Raw genomic sequence first — 20161 nt, 5'->3', positions numbered from 1 at the left:
GCCCATGTAGTCACTCCGGGGGGGCAGGAGCAGCTGCCATTTCTGTTGCTGAGCTTCTCCCACCTGCAAAGTCTCCCTGGGGCTCGCTCCAGCCCCGCCAGTGCAGTGGCAGCAGGAACCGTTACAGGCACTAGGTTGGGTTCTGAGAGTGGTTAGATTTCAGCCATGCCGTTCCAGTCTCCTGTTAGGTCCTCCCCACCTCTGGTGTAGATCTGAGCCGTAGGGGTGAGCTCCCAGCCATTCAGCCCCTGACAACACCCCATCGCTCAGCCTTACCACCCCCTTCACATGCCTTGGAGCAAGGTGAGCTCTCCCTGGTCTTCCTCTGATGGGCAGCCTCTTCTTCAAGGAACCTTCCCATAAAGAGCTTGGGCGGGGCTTAGACAGAGCCAGGACTAGAGGCCAACTCTGGTCTTTTAATGAAAAGGTTTAATTGATTTCATAATCGAATACACAGTGTAAAGCCAGCCCTGAGAGCCCCTGGGCCACAGGCAGCCCTGGCCTTGGGCAGCGTCTTTGAGAGCCACCAGTATCCACCAGGGCCTGGCATAGCTCCAGCTGGTCACTGCAGGCAGGTCTGGGCATGAGGAAGTGTAGAAAGCAGCCCCTAGCCCATGATGAGCGCAAAGGTCCCAGGAAGGGCTGAGGCATTGCCTGGCGAAGGGGTGTCAGCAAAGGAATGGTTATGGTGCACTGGACTGTCAGATTGACTTGGTGTCAAGGCTCTCTCCCAGCTTTTGTAGCCTCGCTGGACCTCACCCCCAGGCACATGAGAAATTCCTTCTGGCTCCAGGACTTTTGCATTAAAGCAACTTCTGCGGAGCCAGAGAAGAGAGGAACACAAGTTAACTAATGAACGGAGACACCAGGTGTCCCAGGGATATTGGAACCCAGAGCAAGCACTTGCATTTCCCGCCTCTCCAGTAGGAGGAACAGGGGAGGGGGGACACTCAAGAGAGAGGGGACAGTCACAATGAGCAGCCACAGGCCCACAGGTTTCCCATTCCCTACCATGCTCCCAACCCTTGTGTTCTGGGGGCCCATGCTGCCCTTCCAAGGCTGGAAGAGTGCTGTCTTGGCCAGCAGGGAAGGGCTTGAACCCAGCTGGGAATCTTCCTGTCGCTCTACTCCTTCCCCTGGAGGAGAATGGGATCAGCATTGTGTCTTGGTACTGTACCTGGCCCTATGCAGCTCACTACACTCACCAGCCCCTGCTCTGCAGCCTGCAGAATGCAACGCCCAGGCTCTTGCTTCCGCCTCATGGCACGGCCGGTTCATTGCTCCTGGAGACACACCTCATGCACCCGAGCCTTCCGGCCAGCAACATTCAGGTACCCGGTTAGGGACCACAGCTGGGCCAAGAAGGCGAAGGGATTAGTTTACCTGGATGGCTCCGTGGCAGATGCCACAAGGGGTTTCAGCCTCCACTCCTCACTCACCCCCATCCTCAAAGAGCCACCAGTTCAAAGCACCAAGACAACGGGGCACAAAACCAATGCCTGCTGGTGGCTGAGCTAGTGCCCTGGAAATAAAGTCAGATACCAGCCCTGGCAGGCACTCCAGGTAACACCCACTGCACTCTCCTCCCACCAGGGGAATTGGTTGCTATGGGAGGGAATGCTACAGGGCAACGGAGGGAAGTACTCAGTTCCAGACAGGGTCCCAGGGGAAGCCCTGAGTGCCCAGTGACCCCTGCACCACAAAGATATGGGCATTGGACTGTGGGGCAGTGAGCGCCGAGGCCTGGGCCAAGGGCACAGAGCACCCCTAGGACACTTTAGCTGGGAGAGGGGAACTGCTCAGTGGCTCCCTGGGTGAGCGGTTCAGGGAGGGCTCCAGGCTCTGCTGAGACCTTCTGGAGCAGAGATGAAGGCTCCTGCCCCACTCCATGGGAAGAGGTGGGGTCACCTTTCAGAGTCTCAAGATGGAACGGGTGGGGTCCGCTCAGCCTCCCTTGGATGGCAGTCAGGGATCCTCTGCACCCGCCTGGCTGGGAGAGCCAGACTCTGCCCCATTTCCCTGGACAAGGGCACCAGGGCCTTCTGTCTGCACTTCCAGAGCCACAAGGAGCTGCTGGGTTTCCCAGCTGCAGCCTGATGTTTCACAACAGGCTTGAGGGGCCATGGCCCACCAGCCAATGAGCCCCCGGTGCTCCTGTCTGCGACAGCCCCAGCTGACCTGGCCAGTCCTCTTGGTGACAGCACAGCTGCTGTGGTGGTTTGTTGGGCTGAGGCTCCAGTGCCCTGAGGTGCCCCGCTGGCTGGGACAGTGCCTTCACACCGAGCTGATCGCTGAGGACAAGGTCTCCACAGCTGTCCCAGCCTCTGGCGAGGAGACGGCCCCACATCTCCAGGAGCCCCTCGGTGTGGCATGGCTGCTCCTCTTGCCATCCTCAGGGGCACAGTGTTTGCCCTCCGCCTCTCCTCGTGTCCCAAAGAGGGGAACCCGCTGCTCAGAGCTTCCTGCCTCTGTTCCTTGGGCACTGTCTGGGGAGAGCATGCAGAAAGCCCAGTCCTACCCTGCTCAGCCAGTACAGGCCTGCCACAGGCTTGGGTCTAGGGTTGCCATGTGTCCAGTTTTCGACAGGAACGCCCGGCCAAAAAGGGACCCTGGCAGCTCTGGTCAGCGCGGCTGACTGGGCCATTAGAAGTCCAGTTGGTGGCACAGTGGGGCTAAGGCAGGCTTCCTCTGCCGGCCGTAGCTCTGCATGGCTCCTGGAAGGAGCAGCATGTTCCCCCTCTGGCTCCTATATGTTGGGGCAGCCAGGGGGCTCTGCACGCTGCCCTTTCCCCAAACACTGGCTCTGCAGCTCCCAATGACCGGGAACTGTGGCCAATGGGAGCTGTAGGGGCAGCGCCTGCGGATGGGGCAGCATGCAGAGCTGCCTGGCCGTGCCTCTGTGTAGGAGCCGGAGAGGGAACATGCTACTGCTTCCGGGAGCTGCTTGAGGTAAGCGCCACCCACAGCCTGCACCCTGACTCCCTCCCACGCCCCAACCCACAGCCCTGATCCTTCTCCCAGCCTCTGAACCTCTCAATCCCAGCCCAGAGCACCCTCCTGCACCCCAAACCCCTCATCCCCAGCCCCGCCCCAGGGCCTGCACCCCCAGCCGGAGTCCTCACTCTCCCTGCACCCCATCCCACCTTCCCCAGCTTGGAGCACACTCCTGCACCCTGAACTCCCCATTTCTGGCCCCACACTGAAGTCTGCACCCCCAGCCTAGAGCCCATACCCTCTCCCACACCCCAACCCTCTGAGCCAGCTTGGTGAAAATGAGTGAGTGAGTGAGGTGGGGAGAGTGAGCGACGGAGGGAGGGGGGGATGGAGTGAACAAGGGGCGGGGCCTCGGAGAAGGGGTGGGGTAGGGGCAGGGTCTCAGAGAAGGGGCAGGGCAGCGGGCGGGGCAAGGGTGTTTGGTTTTGTGCAAGTAGAAAGTTGGCAACCCTACTTGGGTCTCTCAGCCAAGGGGGGCCAGGTTCTGTGAACCTCTTCCACTATTCTGGGGGGGTGAGTCTTTGAGCCCCCCCCTCCTGCCATTCAAACCACAGGGCAAAATCCTGGCTTTGTTGAAGTCAAAGACACAACTCCCCTGGGCCTCTTTCCCGGGAGATGTAATTAAAAACTAACCATCCTGCCCTTCAAAGCCTGCTACCAGGCAGCACAGCCTAGAGCACCCCCTAAGGCTGGCCCGGCACAAGTGGGGTGCTTCCCTCACTGGAGCATCTGGACCCCTGATTTCAATCAAGGAAACCTTAGGTTCTGCTGACCAGCTGGGACTCCCAGAGATGTGCAAGGACTGCTGTGACACAGGGGCCTCTCAGTGCCAGAGGGTGCAGGGTTACAGGGATGCCCTGGGCCTGGTAGCCTCATACCTGTTTGCCAAAGAGTGTCAGGTCTCTGCTGCAAGCCTGGGTCACGTTGGGCCTCACAATCACTGAGAGACGCACGTTTGGGTAATGTGTATGGTAATTATGTAGCTATACTGGGGATCATGTTCTTAACACTGTGACATGGGCTGGGCACCAGCAAGTGTTTAACAAGTTTCTTTCAGGCAGGAGACGGTTCTCTACCTGCCTGGGTGTGTGTAGATTGAGTACGCTGTCTATTCCTCAATGGAGGCTGTGACATTCTGTACCTTGGGGGCAGGGCCAGTGCAAGGATGTTTCGCGCCCTAGGTGAAACTTCCACCTTGCACCTGCCCCCCCCCAGCCCTGCGGCAGCTCCCCCTCACCCCCACCCTGAGGTGCCCCCCCTGCGGCAGCTCTGTGCCCCCCCCGTGGCAGCTCCCTGCCGCCCCCTCCCTCCCCTCAGCCCGGGGAGCCGTGCGGCAACTCCCCGCTGCCCCCTCCCTCGGCCCAGGGAGCTGTGTGCGACAGCTCCCCGTCCCAGTTCACCTCTGCTCCGCCTCCTGCCCGAGCACGCCGCCGCTTCTCCCGCCTCCCAGGCTTGCGGCGTCAATCAGCTGTTTGGCGCACAAGCCTGGGAGGGAGAGAAGCAGTGTGGGGCGGTGCTCAGGGGAGGAGGTGGAGCAGAGGTGAGCTGGGGCGGGGAGCGATTCCCCTGTGCGCCCCCCCCCCCCCGCTACTTGCTGCAGGCGGCCCTCCCCGCGCCCCTTTGCCCCAGCTTACCTCCGCTCCACCACCTCCCCAGAGTGCGCTTTTGGCCGCCCCCAACCACTTGGCGCCCTAGGTGAGTGCCTAGTTCACCTAGTGGTTGCACCAGCCCTGCTTGGGGGAGCGCCCTGTAACCCCCATATTCCCCATTTATATATGATTGTGATCCTGCATATAAAGCATGCCTTGTAAGGTAACAGGGGAAAGGTTATGATCTGCTGAAAGTCATTTCTCTATCCATATATGTGTATCATTAATGCATATGTAGTTATGAGAATTGTGTTGTATGGTTGTCACTAAAACATGCTGTAAGTTGGGGAATCAGCCAGATATTAGCTCCCCAGAGACAACAGCAAGGAAAGTAACCAACACCCGGGTGGGGTGTCAAACAACCCATCCACAACCATTGTCCAGCAAGGGAGCTACAATTCAATGACTCACCAGCATGAGGCTACACCAGGGGAATTGCTCAACCTTGCCTAGAGACTCAGCAATGTACCCAGACATGCCTGGACTTGTGTCCTCCAAGCACATGGACTGAGGGTATAAAGCTGAACCCAGGGGGCCCATGCTTGGCCTTTCTCCTTCAATCACCTACGCTGCAAGCAACAAGGACACTCTGAAGATGCCAACTGAGGGGACTGGCCCAGATTTCAAGGGTGAAGTCTGTATACTATGAACTGCAATATCCAGTGGGGTGAGAAAAACTGCTTAATCTAGATGTTGCTCAGTCTAATAGGGTTGAGAGTTAAGACTGCGTGCTTATATTTTATTTCTTTTGGTAACTACCTCTGACTCTTTGCCTATCACTTAATATCACTTAAACTCTATCTTTTGTAGTCAATAAATTTGTTTTACTGTTTATTTTTACCAGTGAGTTTGTATGAAGTGTGTAGCAAATCTGCTCAGGTTTTGCAAAGGCTGGTGTATATCCACTTTCCATTGATGAACTGGTGAACCAATTAAAAATCTGCACTGCCTATCTTGAGCAGTGCAAGACAATATATTCCTGGGGTACAGTACTGGGAGCTGGGGGGATTTGGCTCTGGTGCCTTTCTCTGTGTGATTCATTAGTTGCTCTGGAAGCATTCATGTAATCTAGCTGGGTGTGGGGACTCCACATGTGTTTGTGCTGAGTGATAGCAGCACTTGGAGGGGTTTGCTGCTGGTCACTAGCAAGGCGTTGTGAGAGACAGCCCAGGCTGGAGAGAATTAAGGGGGCACAGCGGTCCCACAGTCCCAGGCTGCATCCCAGGGATCCCCTCAGAGATGCCTAGCTAGAATCTGAGCAAAAGGTCAATCATGTGACTGCAAAGTCTTCCAGGGGAAAACCGAGCAGTGGGGAGTCATCTTGTTTACAAGTAAAGACAATGGGGAACTGTAAATGGGGGTGCAGAGGCACCCCAGGGTTCCAAGCTGCCAGCTGGCTTGTCTTACGAATGGAGGGGCATAGCCAGTCTGGCTGTTTGATGTTGGAGAGCCGCTTTGGGTGAGCTAACCTTTACGGGACAGGGAACGTCCGGATAGTTCAGTTTAGGCTTTGAAAGCGTGCTATGATTTATTTCATGTGTAACCATTTGGTGCCATTAAATCGCCTTGCTTCTTCTCGAGTCTCTGCTCTCTGTTAAATGATCCTCTTTTGTTTTGACTAAAACGTATCCACGTGCTGTGAGCGGGGAGCCGGCGGTGTAACTTGCAAGCTGGTGTGCACAGTTCCTTAGGGGCAGCGGAGTTGTGAATTCTGTCAGCGCCCAGTGGGACGGGCCTGGGTGCTCCAGGGCATGTGTGGGGCTGGGCTGACACAAAGTGAGGTGTCCTTACAGAGAAGGGAATTGACCTTTGGGACAGAGGCCCTAGGGCCAGGGTGGGTTCCTCATCACTTGAGATCTCTAAGTCAAGTCTGGGTGTCTTTCCAGAGAATCTCCTATGGGCTCCTGGGGGAGGCTCTCTGGCCTGCACTATGCAGGAGGCCAGACTAGGTCACGATGGGCCTGTCTGATCTGAAATCTACAAGTTGCTGCCCCATCCGTCCCCGGCCCCGGAGTTCCCAGGGGCTGCGTTTCCAGCTGAGCACGCGGGGCTCCAGCTGGAGCCAATGGGAGTTGTGGGTGCTCCCCACCTCGGAGGATCCAGCCCATCTGTGCCTGTGTGTCTCTAGCCCCACCCGACCCCAGCGGAGTGTGTACAACCCAGCTTGGACTGGGAGCGGGTACTCCCGGTGGTGGGCATGCTAACGAGCAGCCTCGAACCAGGGCTCCCCCTCTCTAGGACAGGAGAGGGGTGCTGAGATGGGGAGCGCTGGGAGTGTGGGGATGAGTCAGGGAAGGAAAGCGGGGGGCCAGAGGCACTGTTCCCTCTAAGCTGTGCGCGTGTGCACACACACACAGATCCTAAACCCCGCGCACACGGCGAAACACCACATGCACAAAAATTTGCACAGAAGAATTTTTTTGCACACACGGCCTGTCAAAAATTTGCACAGAAGAAATTTTTTGCCCACACGGCCTGTCAAAAATTAGAGGGAACATTGGCCAGAGGGGAGCACGGCTGGGGAGGGGAGGGAAGGGAATGTGGGAACCACAGAGAGGGAGCAAGCGGGAGGGCAGAGCAGACGATGTCGGGGGGGTAAGCAGCAATGGTTCTAAAGATCTCCCTGCCCTCCCAGCCCAGCAGCGACTCAGTTGCTGACCAGCCCAGGCTGCCCCAGGGGCTGGCGTGAGGCAGCAGCAACCCCTCCCCCCCCCGGCCTCCCTGGCAGCCAGTTACCTGGGGGGCCCGCAAGCTGCGGGGGTAGCGGGCGATGCCGTTGCGGATGAGCTCCACCCTCTCCCAGTGGCGCTCCCAGGGCTCCCGGGCGTGCTCTGACTGCTGCTGCCTCAGCTGCCCTGCGAGCCGCTGGTTCTCCACCCCGATCTGCGCCAGCTCCCAGCGACGCCTCTCACTGCTCAGGCTGGGGGCAGAGAACAAGCGGAGGGGCTGTGGTGCCCCTTTAACCTCCCCTCCTGGGCCCAGCCCTCTCTGCAGGCTCCCCCACCTCTAGGTCCCTCCCCGATGCTACTGGGCCAGCAGCAGCTCTTACTCAATAGCCTCAGGTCCAGCATTCTCCCTGATGTGGGGTCCCCCTGCCCTTGCCTTTTGCTGGGCAGAGACAAGCAGGGGGGCCAGCCCAATCAATCCACCAGATGCCAGCTGGGGCCTATAGGCCCCATCTCCCACCCCCAGTTTCTCCAGGCCCTCCCTCAGCTCCAGCAAGCCCAGCTGGGGCAAATGGAGCTCTGTCCATCCCACACAGACTTCCCCAGCCCCGCCCATCCTCCATCATCCTGCTCAGCACCTGGGAGCCCTGTGGGATGGGGCCAGGCACTGCACCCCACTCTCCAGCCATGGCCCATCAGACAGCTGGGAGCCAGGGGGTGGAGTGTGGCCAGTGGGTGGCTCAAGTGGTGGAACTCCCTGCTGCAGGGAATCAGACCAATCCCAGAAGTTTCCACTTCTTCACACAACCCTTCCCAAGCAGCCAGGGAAGAAGCCTGGGACAGGGACAGAGGAGGAGGATGGGGGAGAGAGAAGCAAGGGGTGGTTTGGACCTTTCATGGCCAATTCTAGGGCCAATTGTGGTTTTGTATCTGGTGGATGTTAGAAATGCAGTGGAGTCTGGGCAGACAGCAGGACAGGCACTACTGTGGCTGGCCTGAGCAGCACTAAGATGTTGAAGGGTCTCCTGTAGGGAATGGCAGGGGGAAGCTGGGGAGAGGGTGGATGGGGCATATGGGGCAGAGTGATGGGATCCCTCTGCATTCAGCGCTCGCTGCAGGGATGCCTGAATGTTCTGCCCAGCTTGCTCCTTTCTGCCCCCCTCCAGAGCAGCAATGAGTCTGAGTCACACCAGAGCCTGGCTGTGGATGACAAATCCCGGAACCACATGGGGGTCCCAGCTTGGGGTACTGGCTCGGGTCCATCTCTCCCCACGCGCTGCTGCTGAGGAGACAACTGGACAGACCTGTCTGTTGGGCTCACACAGCCTAGGCCCCAGAGAGGCTCGGAGCGGGCGGGACTTGCACCCTCCAGCACTTCAGCCGTAGCTCCAGCCGATCTAGTTTTAAGTGTCCCAGCCCACGGGGCTACCCCAGGCCCTTTGGAGCATGTCCTCAGGCTCTGAGCTGCTCTCACGGGCTGTCCCCTGCTCTGCCCCAGATTTCCTGGCTGACTCGGGACCCCTGTTGCAGGGACTGAAATATCCAGACACATTTGAGCAAGTTACAGGGCGAGGGGGCGTGGCCCACTATGGGGCTAGTTGGCACCTGCTGCCAGTCCTGGCTCATGGGCCGCTTCCTTGTCCAAACAGACCCAGGGGAGGGGCTGAGATGATGTTACTGGGTGGGGGAACTGGCTGGCTCCTCTCCACTCAGGGGTCCCTTTGTCCCTCGGATCCTGCCCCCCCAGCCATTCCCAGCTCTTAATGCCGGCCCCATGCCCCGCCAGCGGCACAGACCTGCGTACACTGTAGCTGTTCCAGTTGTCCAGTCGCCCCCTGGACTGCGCAATGGCGACCAGCCTGGCCGAGTGAATGCGGTCGTCTCTTTCTCTAACGGCCTGGCGCTCTCTGTCTAGCTGGAGGGGGACAAAATCCAGAGTGTAGAGCCACCCCCTCCTCGAGGCCACTAACAGATCATGTCATCAATCAGTCACCCCGTCAGCTCTTCCTGCTCTCTGCCCCTCTCACAACAAAGTGCTTTACAAATCGTCTCAGGACAAGGCTCCAGTGCAATGCAACCAGCTCTGGGGCTTAGGAGGGGAATGGAAGTGGAATAATGTATCAGATTGAACCTGCCGGCAGCCCTTGAGCTGGAATTGCACAGGCCCCCAGAGCGAACACGGCAGCCTTGGGAAATGTGCCAGGGGATCTTTAATGATCACAAGTGACAGGACCAGCCAGCAGAAGGGCCCTCCGGCAGCACAGCACCCTAACACCATGCTGGGGCATTGGGTCAGTAGTGACCCTGGGGGAAGAGTGCCCGCTGCTGGCTCGCCAATGCCAGTGGCCATGTCTGGGTGACTACATCACTCACATGCAAATGGCAGGTGGAAGGCCATGGCCAACCCCCTGCCAGGCGGTTTATAAAGGCTCTGAGCAGGATGAGCAGTGGGGTGGGGGAGATGAAAGGGAGCTCCCTGTCCCTGCCCCCTGAGGCCCAGGCCAGGAAATCTCCTGCCAGGGTTGCCATCAGGGGCTTCTGAGGCCAGTACCCAGAACACACTGTGGGGGGAGGTCTCCTTTGGTAAGGGGCTGTGTCCCATCCTGACATCAGTGGGAGTCTGCGAGTACCAGGCCCTCAGGCTGGGGCCTTTTCTTCACCCCTGTCCTGGTGAGCCCTGGCCTGCAGCAGCAAATCCCTGGGGATGGGTCTTCCCCAAACCACCTCCCCCCAGCCTTGCTGGACTGCCCGGCAATGCCCGCCTGCCAGAGCAGGCAGCCCACACACTGCCCCAGAGGCTGCTCACCTGCCTCCTTTTCAGGTTGAGTTGCAGGTGGCTGGGGGGCTGCAGTCCCTGGGTGTCCACGGCTGGGGAAGCTGAATCCACCTGCAGACAGGAAAGTCACAAGGGCTGCGGGGCTGGGCACACAGAGTCGGCTCCAGGAGCGCTGGCAGCTAGAGCCCAGGCTTGCCCCAGCTTTCACAGTGCAGGGCCAGCCCTCAATTCCTTTTGGCCCCACTGCAGCCCTGAGCCATGCCACCCACTGCTGGCCCAGAGCAACGCCCAGCAGTCAGGAGCCACCCATGGGCCCCTTCGCTGCTTGTGCCTGAAGGGGGCACCAGCACGTCGTGCAGTCACAGCCTCTCTGATCAGCACCTTTCTGGCAGGACTCTCTGCGCTGGACTGCTGAACCCTCCCCAGAAACAATGCAGGGATAATTCCCCCCCCACGCACCCTCTCCCATCAGTGGGATGTGGCCATCTAGGGAGCGGGAGCAGGGCTGCCTAGTAGCGGTGGCTCTTTAATGAAGAGTTGAAGCCCTTTGCCCTGGGTGACCCAAGGTGAGTGCTGCCAGTCACAGCTCTGCTCCCCAGCGCTGGGAACGGCTCCCCAACTCCTGCACACAGGCCCCAGAGAATGACATGATTAAGGCTGCGATTTAGTCATCGAGGTCACGGAATCCATGACTTCCAAAGACCTCCGTGACGTCAGCCAGCACCGGCTGGGAGCTGCAGGGCCCCCTCCTGTCTGCAGAGGCAGGGAGCTGCGGGGTACACGGGCTGCGTCAGGCGGCGGGAGCCTTCCGCAGCTCCTGGCCACCACAGGCGGCAGGGAAACCCCCCGCAGCTGCCGACCGCTGCAGACGGCAGGGACCCCTGCAGCTTCTGGCCACCTTGGATGGCAGTGGGAACTCCCGCTGCTCCTGGCCACTCTGGCAGCAGGGGGAACCCCAGAGTTCCTGGCGGCTGCTGGAGACAGGGCGAACCCCCACAGCTTTGGGCCCCCATGGGCATCAGGAGGACCCCCACAGCTCAGAACCGCCGTGAAGGGGGACCCTGGAGCTCCGAGCCCCCAAGGGTATTTTTAGTAAAAGTCAGGGACAGGTCACGGGCAATAATGGAAAATTCACAGAAGCCCGTGACCCTTCCCTGACTTTTACTAAAAATATCCGTGACTAAATCTTAGCTTTAGACATGCTTAATCCTGGGGTGAGGGCCAGCATTGGCATAGAGGGCTTGCTCTGCCCAGTGCACTGTAGGGCTCCTCCTGCTGGCCCAGGCAGGGATGCACAGCGATCCAGAGGCTCGGCTGCCCTCAGGGTCCCTCTCTACTTGTCCCCATCTCACTGTCACCCTGAACAGCGCTGAGTGAGCAGCTCCCACATTGGATCAGTTCCTCACCCAATCTCCTCTCTCTGCCCCTTCCTGCACCCATCCCCAAACTGCTGTCGTTCCTCTTTTCTTCCTGCTGCATTTCCTGCCCTGAAGCAGCTCCTAGTTCCCACCCCTGGGCTCCACTCCCTCCCCTGCCCCACGCCATGCACTGAAATGATCAGCAGTGCCATTGTTTACTGTATTTTCCACTGAATGCATCCGATGAAGTGAGCTGTAGCTCACGAAAGCTTATGCTCAAATAAATGGGTTAGTCTCTAAGGTGCCACAAGTACTCCTTTTCTTTTTGCGAATACAGACTAACACGGCTGCTACTCTGAAACCCATTGTTTGCTGTGCCACTGAAATGTCTCCATTGGCCATTAGAGCTGCCACCCAGAGAGATTACTAAAGGTCGGGGCGCCCCCCCTTCTGAGACTCTGCTTCAGGCTCTCTGCAGACTCAGGCAGCCATCCCTGTGGCAGGCACCATTGGAAGGTTTGCTCAGCAGGCCACAGCAGTGCACAAAGCAGGCTGGCTCTGGCTCTAGCAAACCTGACAGCTTTCGATAGAGACCAGCACACGCATGGCTCTGCTCCACACCTCTGCCAGAGCTATTTAACAGCGGCTGGTCAGTACAATTACAAACTGGATTAGTGCAAAGCTAGGGCTCGCTTGCACAAGTTCACACAGCAGCTCAGGTGCGTGGCTGGGAAAGGCCAAGAACCCAGGTCTTTGGACTCCAGACCAGTACCTGCTCCACTGGACCACGTAGCCCCTTGTAGAAATTCTCCCAAAGACCCACTATATTCCCCATGTCCAGCTACACACACACAATAGATTCTCTAGGGCCTGATCACATATTCCTGGCGTGCCCCGAACTTCCAGACTACGGGCCAGGGCTCCTTGCTCCTACCTCATCCAGCCCCATCCTACTGCGCCCCGTCCCGTACCTTGTTCCTGTGTTGGCGATAGGCTGCCTTATCCCATTTCTCCTGCAGGTACCTGCTGGCAGCAGGTAAGATGGGCTGATATGCTCGGGACATGGGGCTGGGCTACCCAGCTATGGGGCTTGGCTATTAGCAAGCGCAGGAGGCAGGGAGAGCAAAGGAAACATAACCCAGCTGACGCTGAGGTTCAGGTGACCCAGCGACTGACTGTCCCCCTGGGTCCTAACCTCCCTCCATGGCTGATCGAGGCAGGCCCCAACCACAGGGTTCTCCGGTGATGGTCCGGGTTCGCCTGAGCCCCAGGCTCTGCCTGGTTCCAAGCCAGGGCGCCGTGTGCAGGCACCCCACATGAGGCTCAGGTTCCCCTAGGGATTTGCCAGCCTGTCTGGAAGGCTGTTGAAAATCTGGTCCTAGCAGCAGAGCAGGAGGGTCTTGTCAGAGACTCCTGGGGCTGGCCGTGGGCTCTGGGTTCCACAGGCAGACAGCACCCCCTCTGCCCACAGGGCCCTGCCCTCTGAAGCCAGACATGGCTGGAGAGACGCAGGCCTGAGCTGAACCCCCCTGCCTGGCTCCTGCTCCCACCTGTGACACACAGGGCTCGGGCAGCTGCTGGTGGCCTCCTTTGGCATTATGAGCCCTGTTCCTGGCTGCCAGCTGGCGCCCTGTTCTGCCAAAGCTAGTGAGTGTGTACAGACAGCTGGGCACGTAGCACCTGAGATGCTTGGCATGGCCCCCCTCCCCCTACATGAGCCATGCCCCCCGGCACCCCCAGGAGCCTGAGACTAGTTATGTGACAGAGGGGGAAACTGAGGCATGAGGCAGCACCGTGAATTGCTTGTACACTCACATAGTGAGTCAGTGGCATAACCAGAAAAAGAACGAGGAGGTCTCCCAGGCCCCTGATCTAACCACTAGATCACCCTCTTGCCCATAGCTGGGATGAGGACCCAGGCGTTCTGCCACCCAGCCCCCACTCTAACCACTGGATTCGCTGTCACACAGATACCTGTAATTCAAGTGCACCTTTTGTGGCAGCTGATTTTTGTTTCTCTAAGATCTTCACAAAGCTAACCAGACACTGGGAGAGCAGGCCCTGACACAGGGGCTTGACTGGGCACCATTACTGGGGTCGCCAGCAGGAGGCGCAGAAAAGCCATTGGGAACTAGAGATGGGCTCAAAGCAAATGCTGCAGAATTGGGGGGAGCTCCGCTCGGGGCAGGGCCAGTCCCTCTCGAACCACGACAGCCCTGCATCTGTCACAGCTGATTCCCAGTAAGAAGCACTTCCATGCTGAGGCCACCTGTCTTCCTGTGGTTCCTCTTGGGAGCCGGAGCAAGCTGCCTCCTGCTGATCACGTGTCCATTGCCATGGCCGCCTGCGGCTCCTATTTCCCCTCTATTCACTTTCCCGCAGTGCACTTTATAAATTATTCTCCTTCCTTCTGCTGGAAACGTGCTGCAGCCTTAAGAGGAAAGTTTCCTATTAAACCTTCTGCAGATAAACCCCATGGGGACGAAGCCACAATGGAGCATTGGTGACTAATGCAGGCCATGCATTGTGAGACTGCTAACAGCTTCATCAGGGTTTTAGAGTAGCAGCCGTGTTAGTCTGTATCCGCAAAAAGAAAAGGTGGACTTGTGGTACCTTAGAGCCTAAAAAATTTATTTGAGCATAAGCTTTCGTGAGCTACAGCTCACTTCATCGGATGCATGCAGTGGAAAATACAGTAGGAAGATATAGATATACACACAGAGAACATGAAAAAATGGGTGTTGCCATACCCACTATAACAAGAATGATCAGTTAAGGTGAGCTATTATCAGCAGGAGAAAAAAAAACCTTTTGTAGTGATAATCAGGATGGCCCATTTCCAACAGTTGACAAGAAGGTGTGAGCAACAGTAGGAGGGGAAATAAACAAGGGGAAATAGTTTTACTTTGTGTAATGACCCATCCACTCCCAGTCTTTATTCAAGCCTAAGTTAATGGTGTTCATTTTGCAAATTAATTCCAATTCAGCAGTTTCTTGTTGGGGTCTGTTTTTGAAGTTTTTTTGTTGTAGTATTGCCACTTTTAAGTCTGTAATCGAGTGTCCAGTGAGGTTGAAGTGTTCTCCGACTGGTTTTTGAATGTTATCATTCTTGACGTCTGATTTGTGTCCATTTATTCTTTTACATAGAGACTGTCTGGTTCCCCATGCTTATTCCCCCCCCCTTCCCCCCCACTGTTACTCACACCTTCTTGTCAACTGTTGGAAATGGGCCATCCTCATTATCACTACAAAAGGTTTTTTTTCTCCTGCTGATAAAAGCCCACCTTACCTGATCACTCTCGTTATAGTGGGTATGGCACCACCCATTTTTTTCATGTTCTCTGTGTATATCTATATCTTCCTACTGTATTTTCCATTCCATGCATCCGATGAAGTGGGTTTTAGCCCACAAAAGCTTATGCTCAAATAAATTTGTTAGTCTCTAAGGTGCCACAAGTACTCCTCGTTCTTTAGACAAGTTAGATGCCTTCAAGGCACCAGGCACTGATGAAATGCATCCTAGAATACTTAAGGAGCTGACTGAGGAGATAGCTGAACCATTAGTGATTATCTTCAAAAAGTCATGGAAGATGGGAGAGACTTCAGAGGACTGGAAAAGGGCAAATATACTGCCCATCTATAAAAAGGGGGAAAAGGACAACCTGGGGAATTACAGATCAGTCAGCTTAACTTCTGTACCCAGAAAGATAATGGAGCAAATAATGAAGCAATCAATTTGCAGACACCTAGAAGATAATAAGTGATAAGTAAGTCTGACAAAAGAGGTGCTGTAGTCATCATGAATAGGTCAGAATATGAATGAGAGGCTGCTAGACAACTCTCTGACACCACATTCTACAGGCCGTTACCCTCTGACCTCACAGAGTAGTAACAAAAGAAACTACACCTTCTGCTCAAGAAACTCCCTAAAGAAGCACAGGAACAAATCTACACTGACACACCCCTAGAGCCCTGACCAGAGGTATTCTATCTGCTACCCAAAATCCATAAACCTGGGAATCCTGGATGCCCCATCATCTCAGGCATTGGCACCCTTACAACAGGATTATCTGGCTATGTAGACTCTCTCCCAGGCCCTACGCTACAAGCACTCCCAGCTATCTTCGAGACACCACTGACTTCCTGAGGAAACTACAATCCTTTGATGATCTTCCAGAAAACACCATCCAAGCCACTATGGATATAGAAGCTCTCTACATGAACATTCCATACAAAGATGGACTACAAGCCATCAGGAATAGCATCTCTGATACCATCACGGCAAACCTGGTGGCTGAACTTTGTGACCTTGTCCTCACCTACAACTATTTCAGATTTGGGGACAATTTATACCTTCAAGTCAGTGGGACTGCTATGGGTACCTGCATGGCCCAACAGTATGCCAACGTTTTTATGGCTGACTTAGAACAACGCTTCCTCAACTCTCGTCCCCTAGTACTCCTACTCTACTTGTGCTACATTGATGACATCTTCATCATCTGGACCCATGGGAAGGAGGCCCTTGAGGAATTCCACCAGGATTTCAACAATTTCCATCCCACCATCAACCTCAGCCTGGACCAGTCCACACAAGAGGTTCACTTCCTACACACTACAGTGTTAATAATATGGTCACATAAACACCACCCTATACCAGAAACCTACTGACTGCTATACTTACCTACATGCCTCCAGCTTCCATCCAGACCACATCACACGATCCATTGTCTACAGCCAAGCTCTAAGATACAACCGCTCCAATCCCTCAGACAGAGACAAACACCTACAGGATCTCTATCAAGTGTTCTTAAAACTACAATACCCACCTGGTGAAGTGAAGAAACAGACTGACAGAGCCAGAAGGGTACCCAGAAGTCACCTACTACAAGACAGGCCCAACAAAGAAAGTAACAGAACACCACTAGCCATCACCTACAGTCCCCAACTAAAACCTCTCCAGCACATCATCAAGGATCGACAACCTATCCTGAAGGATGATCCCTCACTCTCATAGACCTTGGGAGACAGGCCAGTACTCATTTACAGACAGTCCCCCAACCTGAAGCAAATACTCACCAGCAACTACACACCATACAACAAAAACACCAACCCAGGAACCAAACCCTGCAACAAACCCCAGTGCCAACTCTGTCCACATATCTATTCAAGGGACACCATCATAGGACTGGTTTCACCATCATAGGACTTAACCACATCAGCCACACCATCAAGGGCTTGTTCACCTGCACATCTACCAATGTGATATATGCCATCATGTGCCAGCAATGCCCCTCTGTCATGTACATTGGCCTAATCGGACAGTCTCTACGGAAAAGAATAAACGGACACAAATCTATCATCAGGAATTATAACATTCAAAAACCAGCAGGAGAACACTTCAATCTTCCTGGTCACTCAATAACAGACCTAAAAATGGCAATTCAACAAAAAACTTCAAAAACAGACTCCAATGTGAAACTGCAGAACTGGAATTAATTTGCAAACTGGACACCATCAAATTAGGCCTGAATAAAGACTGTGAGTGGTTGGGTCATTACAAAACCAAAATGTAATTTCCCCCATATTAATTTCCTCCTACTGTTACTCACAACTTCTTGTCAACTGTTTGAAATGGGCCACTCTCATTACCACTACAAAAGTTATTTTTCCTCCCTTGGTATCCTACTGTTAATAGAATTGTCTCGTTAGACTGACCTCACACTTGGTAAGGCAACTCCAGTGGTGAGCTGGAGCTGGTTCCCACTTCCCACCGGTTCGCTAGAACCGATTGTTAAATTTACTAACCAATTTATTTGAGCATGAGCTTTCGTGAGCTACAGCTCACTTCAGCTCACGAAAGCTCATGCTCAAATAAATTGGTTAGTCTCTAAGGTGCCACAAGTACTCCTTTTCTTTTTGCGAATACAGACTAACACGGCTGTTCCTCTGAAACCTGTTAAATTTAGAAGCCCTTTTAGAACCAGTTGTTCTGTGAGGGACAACTGATTCTAAAAGGCTTCTAAATTTAACCGGCCAAAAGTGGCGCCTTAGGCACCGACTCCATGGGTGCTCCAGCAAGGGGAAAATTTGGTGGGGGCAGAGCACCCACCGGCAGCTCCCCTCCCCGCCCCACCCCCGGCCCCGGCCCCGGCCCCAGCCCCAGCTCACCTCCGCTCCGCCTCCACCTCCTCCCCTGAACGCGCCGCCCCACTCTGCTTCTCCGCCCCCCACCCCAGGCTTCCCTCGAATCAGCTGTTCACGTGGGAAGCTGGGGCAGGCTGAGAAGCAGGCCACGGCTTTGTACTCAGGACCAGGGAGGTGGAGGTGAGCTGGGGGGCTGGGGGGGCGCGAGGAGGGCCGCCCGCACCGCAGCAGGTAACCCGGGGGGGTGCAGGGGAACTGCTCCCCACCCCGGCTCACCTCCGCCACCCTCGGCCTGAGCGGGAAGCTGCCACTTGCTTCTTAGCAGCCCCGGAGCACCTAGAGAGTCGGCACCTAAGGCGCCACTTTTGATGTGATCAGTGGGGAGCGGTTGCTCCCCCTGCTCCCCCAGCTACGCTTCCCTGCCCCTAGGAGCCAGAGGGACCTGCCGGATGCTTTCTGGGAGCTGCCCCAGGTAAGCACCTCTGGAACTCTGCACCTTGCCCCCTGGCAGGTGCCTCTGGCTCTTAGGGGTGGGGTGGGCACCCACTATGGTGGCCCACAAGACCCTCCTGCCTGGTTCTGGGGGCAGTCAGGGGACAGGGGAGGGGGGTGGATGGGGCTGGGGGGGCATCAAGGAACGCGGGGGGGTTGGATGGGGCAGGAGTCCTGGGGGTTGGGGGTGGGCAACGGCCCCCTCGTGGGGTGAGGAAGGAACCTGTTGTTAAGATTTTGGCAGCTCATCACTGGGCAACTCCCATCTTTTCATGTATTTATACCTGCTCCTGTATTTTCCACTCCATGCACCTGATGAAGTGGGATCTAGCCCACAAAAGCTTATGCCCAAATAAATTTATTAGTCTCCAAGGTGCCACAAGGACTCCTCATTGTTTTTAAGAAATCACAGATTTGTCAAGAACAAATTGTGTCGAACCAACGCAATAGCTCTCTTTGACAGAGTAACAAGTCTTGTGGAGGGGGCGGGAAGCAGTAAATGTGGTGTATCTTGACTTTAGTAAGGCTTTTGATACTGTCTCGCATGACCTCATAAACAAACTAGGGAAATTCAACCTAGATGGAGCTATTATAAGGTGAGTTCATAACTGGTTGGAAAAACATTCCCAGAGAGTAGTGATCAGTGGTTCACAGTCATGCTGGAAGGGCATACCAAGTGGGGTCTCACAGGGATCAGTTCTGGGTCTGGTTCTGTTCAATATCTTCATCAATGATTTAGATAATGGCATAGAGAGTACACTTATAAAGTTTGCCGACGATATCAAGCTGGGAGGAGTTGCAAGAGCTTTGGAGGATAGAATTAAAATTCAAAATGATCTGGACAAACTGAAGAAATGGTCTGAAGTAAATAGGATGAAATTCAATAGGACGGATGCAAAGTACTCCACTTAGGAAGGAACAATCAATTACACACATACAAAATGGCAAGTGACTGCCGAGGAAGGAGTACTGTGGAATGGGATCTGGGGGTCATAGTGGACCACAAGCTAAATATGAATCAACAGTGTAACACTGGTGCAAAAAAAGCAAACATCATTCTGGGATGTATTAGCAGGAGTGTTGTAAGCAAGACACGAGAAGTAATTCTTCCGCTCTACTCTGCACTGATTAGGCCTCATCTGGAGTGTTGGGTCCAGTTCTGGGCTCCACATTTCAGAAAAGATGTGGACAAATTGAAGAAAGTCCAGAGAAGAGCAACAAAAATGATTAACAGTCTAGATAACATGATCTATGAGAGAAGATTGAAAAAACTGGGTTTGTTTAATCTGGAAAAGAGAAGGGGGGACAGTTTTCAAGTACATAAAAGGTTGTTACAAGGAAGAGGGAGAAATTGTTCTAGTTAATCTTGGAGGATAGGACAAGAAGCAATGAGCTTAAATTGCAGCAAGGGAGGCTAGATCCTCTAAACCAGGGTTTCTCAACCCATAGGTTGGGACCCAAAATTGGGGTTGCCAGAATGTTTCAAAGGGTTGCTTGGCAGCTCCTGTCCCTTGCTGCTCCAGGCACTGCAACCTCTGGGGTCCCAGCACCACTCCGGTTTGACCCAGCTGGCATGATGACGAGAGTCCAGGTAGGACAAATGTGAGCGACAACTCCGGGTTGCAACTCCACTTACACAAATTTGGTCCAGTCAGGTGGGCAGGGCCAAACCTGAACTGTGCTGCAACCCCAGAGGTTGCAACCCTGGAGCAAAGAGCCAAGTCCAGCCAGCCCCACAACAAAGGAGCTGCAGGAGCCACCACTGTGGGGGTGAGTGCTGGGCAGGACTTGACCGAAACCACCCCAGAGCCTCCACCCCAGACAAAGGGCTGTAAACATTTGCAAATGGGTCCTGAGCCTAAAAAGCCTGAGAACCACTGATCTAGACAGTAATCGAAATATCTGAGATAGTGTCTTCAGTTTGCAAGAATTAAATCTAGCAAAGGGGGAAGTGAGAGGGAGGGATCCTGGCTTTTCATTCTAAAATGCTAGTTATCTTGAGGGAGTCACGACTTGGCCAGTCAGAGCTCTTAGTTTGGGTCAGATCTGGAAGTGACCAGATGTGAGCAGGCCAAGGTGTGC

At 55.0% G+C, this 20161-nt stretch overlaps 2 protein-coding genes across 2 annotated transcripts; both read right to left on the bottom strand.

The window, feature by feature from the left end:
- Positions 1–469: 469 nt before the first annotated feature.
- Positions 470–7925, bottom strand: LOC125644034 (uncharacterized). Its single transcript, XM_075133321.1, has 5 exons — positions 7746–7925; positions 7380–7631; positions 2179–2486; positions 1206–1352; positions 470–815 (listed from the first exon to the last, which is right to left on the bottom strand). The coding sequence occupies exons 1-4, from the start codon at positions 7923–7925 to the stop codon at positions 1340–1342; spliced, it is 753 nt and encodes a 250-aa protein (XP_074989422.1). The 3' UTR covers positions 470–815; positions 1206–1339.
- On the bottom strand, positions 7641–12551 carry LOC125643928 (uncharacterized protein CFAP97D2-like). Its single transcript, XM_048867211.1, has 3 exons — positions 12415–12551; positions 10116–10196; positions 7641–9224 (listed from the first exon to the last, which is right to left on the bottom strand). The coding sequence occupies exons 1-3, from the start codon at positions 12505–12507 to the stop codon at positions 8904–8906; spliced, it is 495 nt and encodes a 164-aa protein (XP_048723168.1). The 5' UTR covers positions 12508–12551; the 3' UTR covers positions 7641–8903.
- Positions 12552–20161: the final 7610 nt, after the last annotated feature.

Source organism: Caretta caretta, chromosome 10, assembly GCF_965140235.1.
Source record: "Caretta caretta isolate rCarCar2 chromosome 10, rCarCar1.hap1, whole genome shotgun sequence".
Classification (NCBI taxonomy): Eukaryota; Metazoa; Chordata; order Testudines; family Cheloniidae; genus Caretta; species Caretta caretta.
The sequence above is the reverse complement of the archived record's forward strand: the minus strand, read 5'-3'. Positions and strand labels throughout refer to the sequence as shown.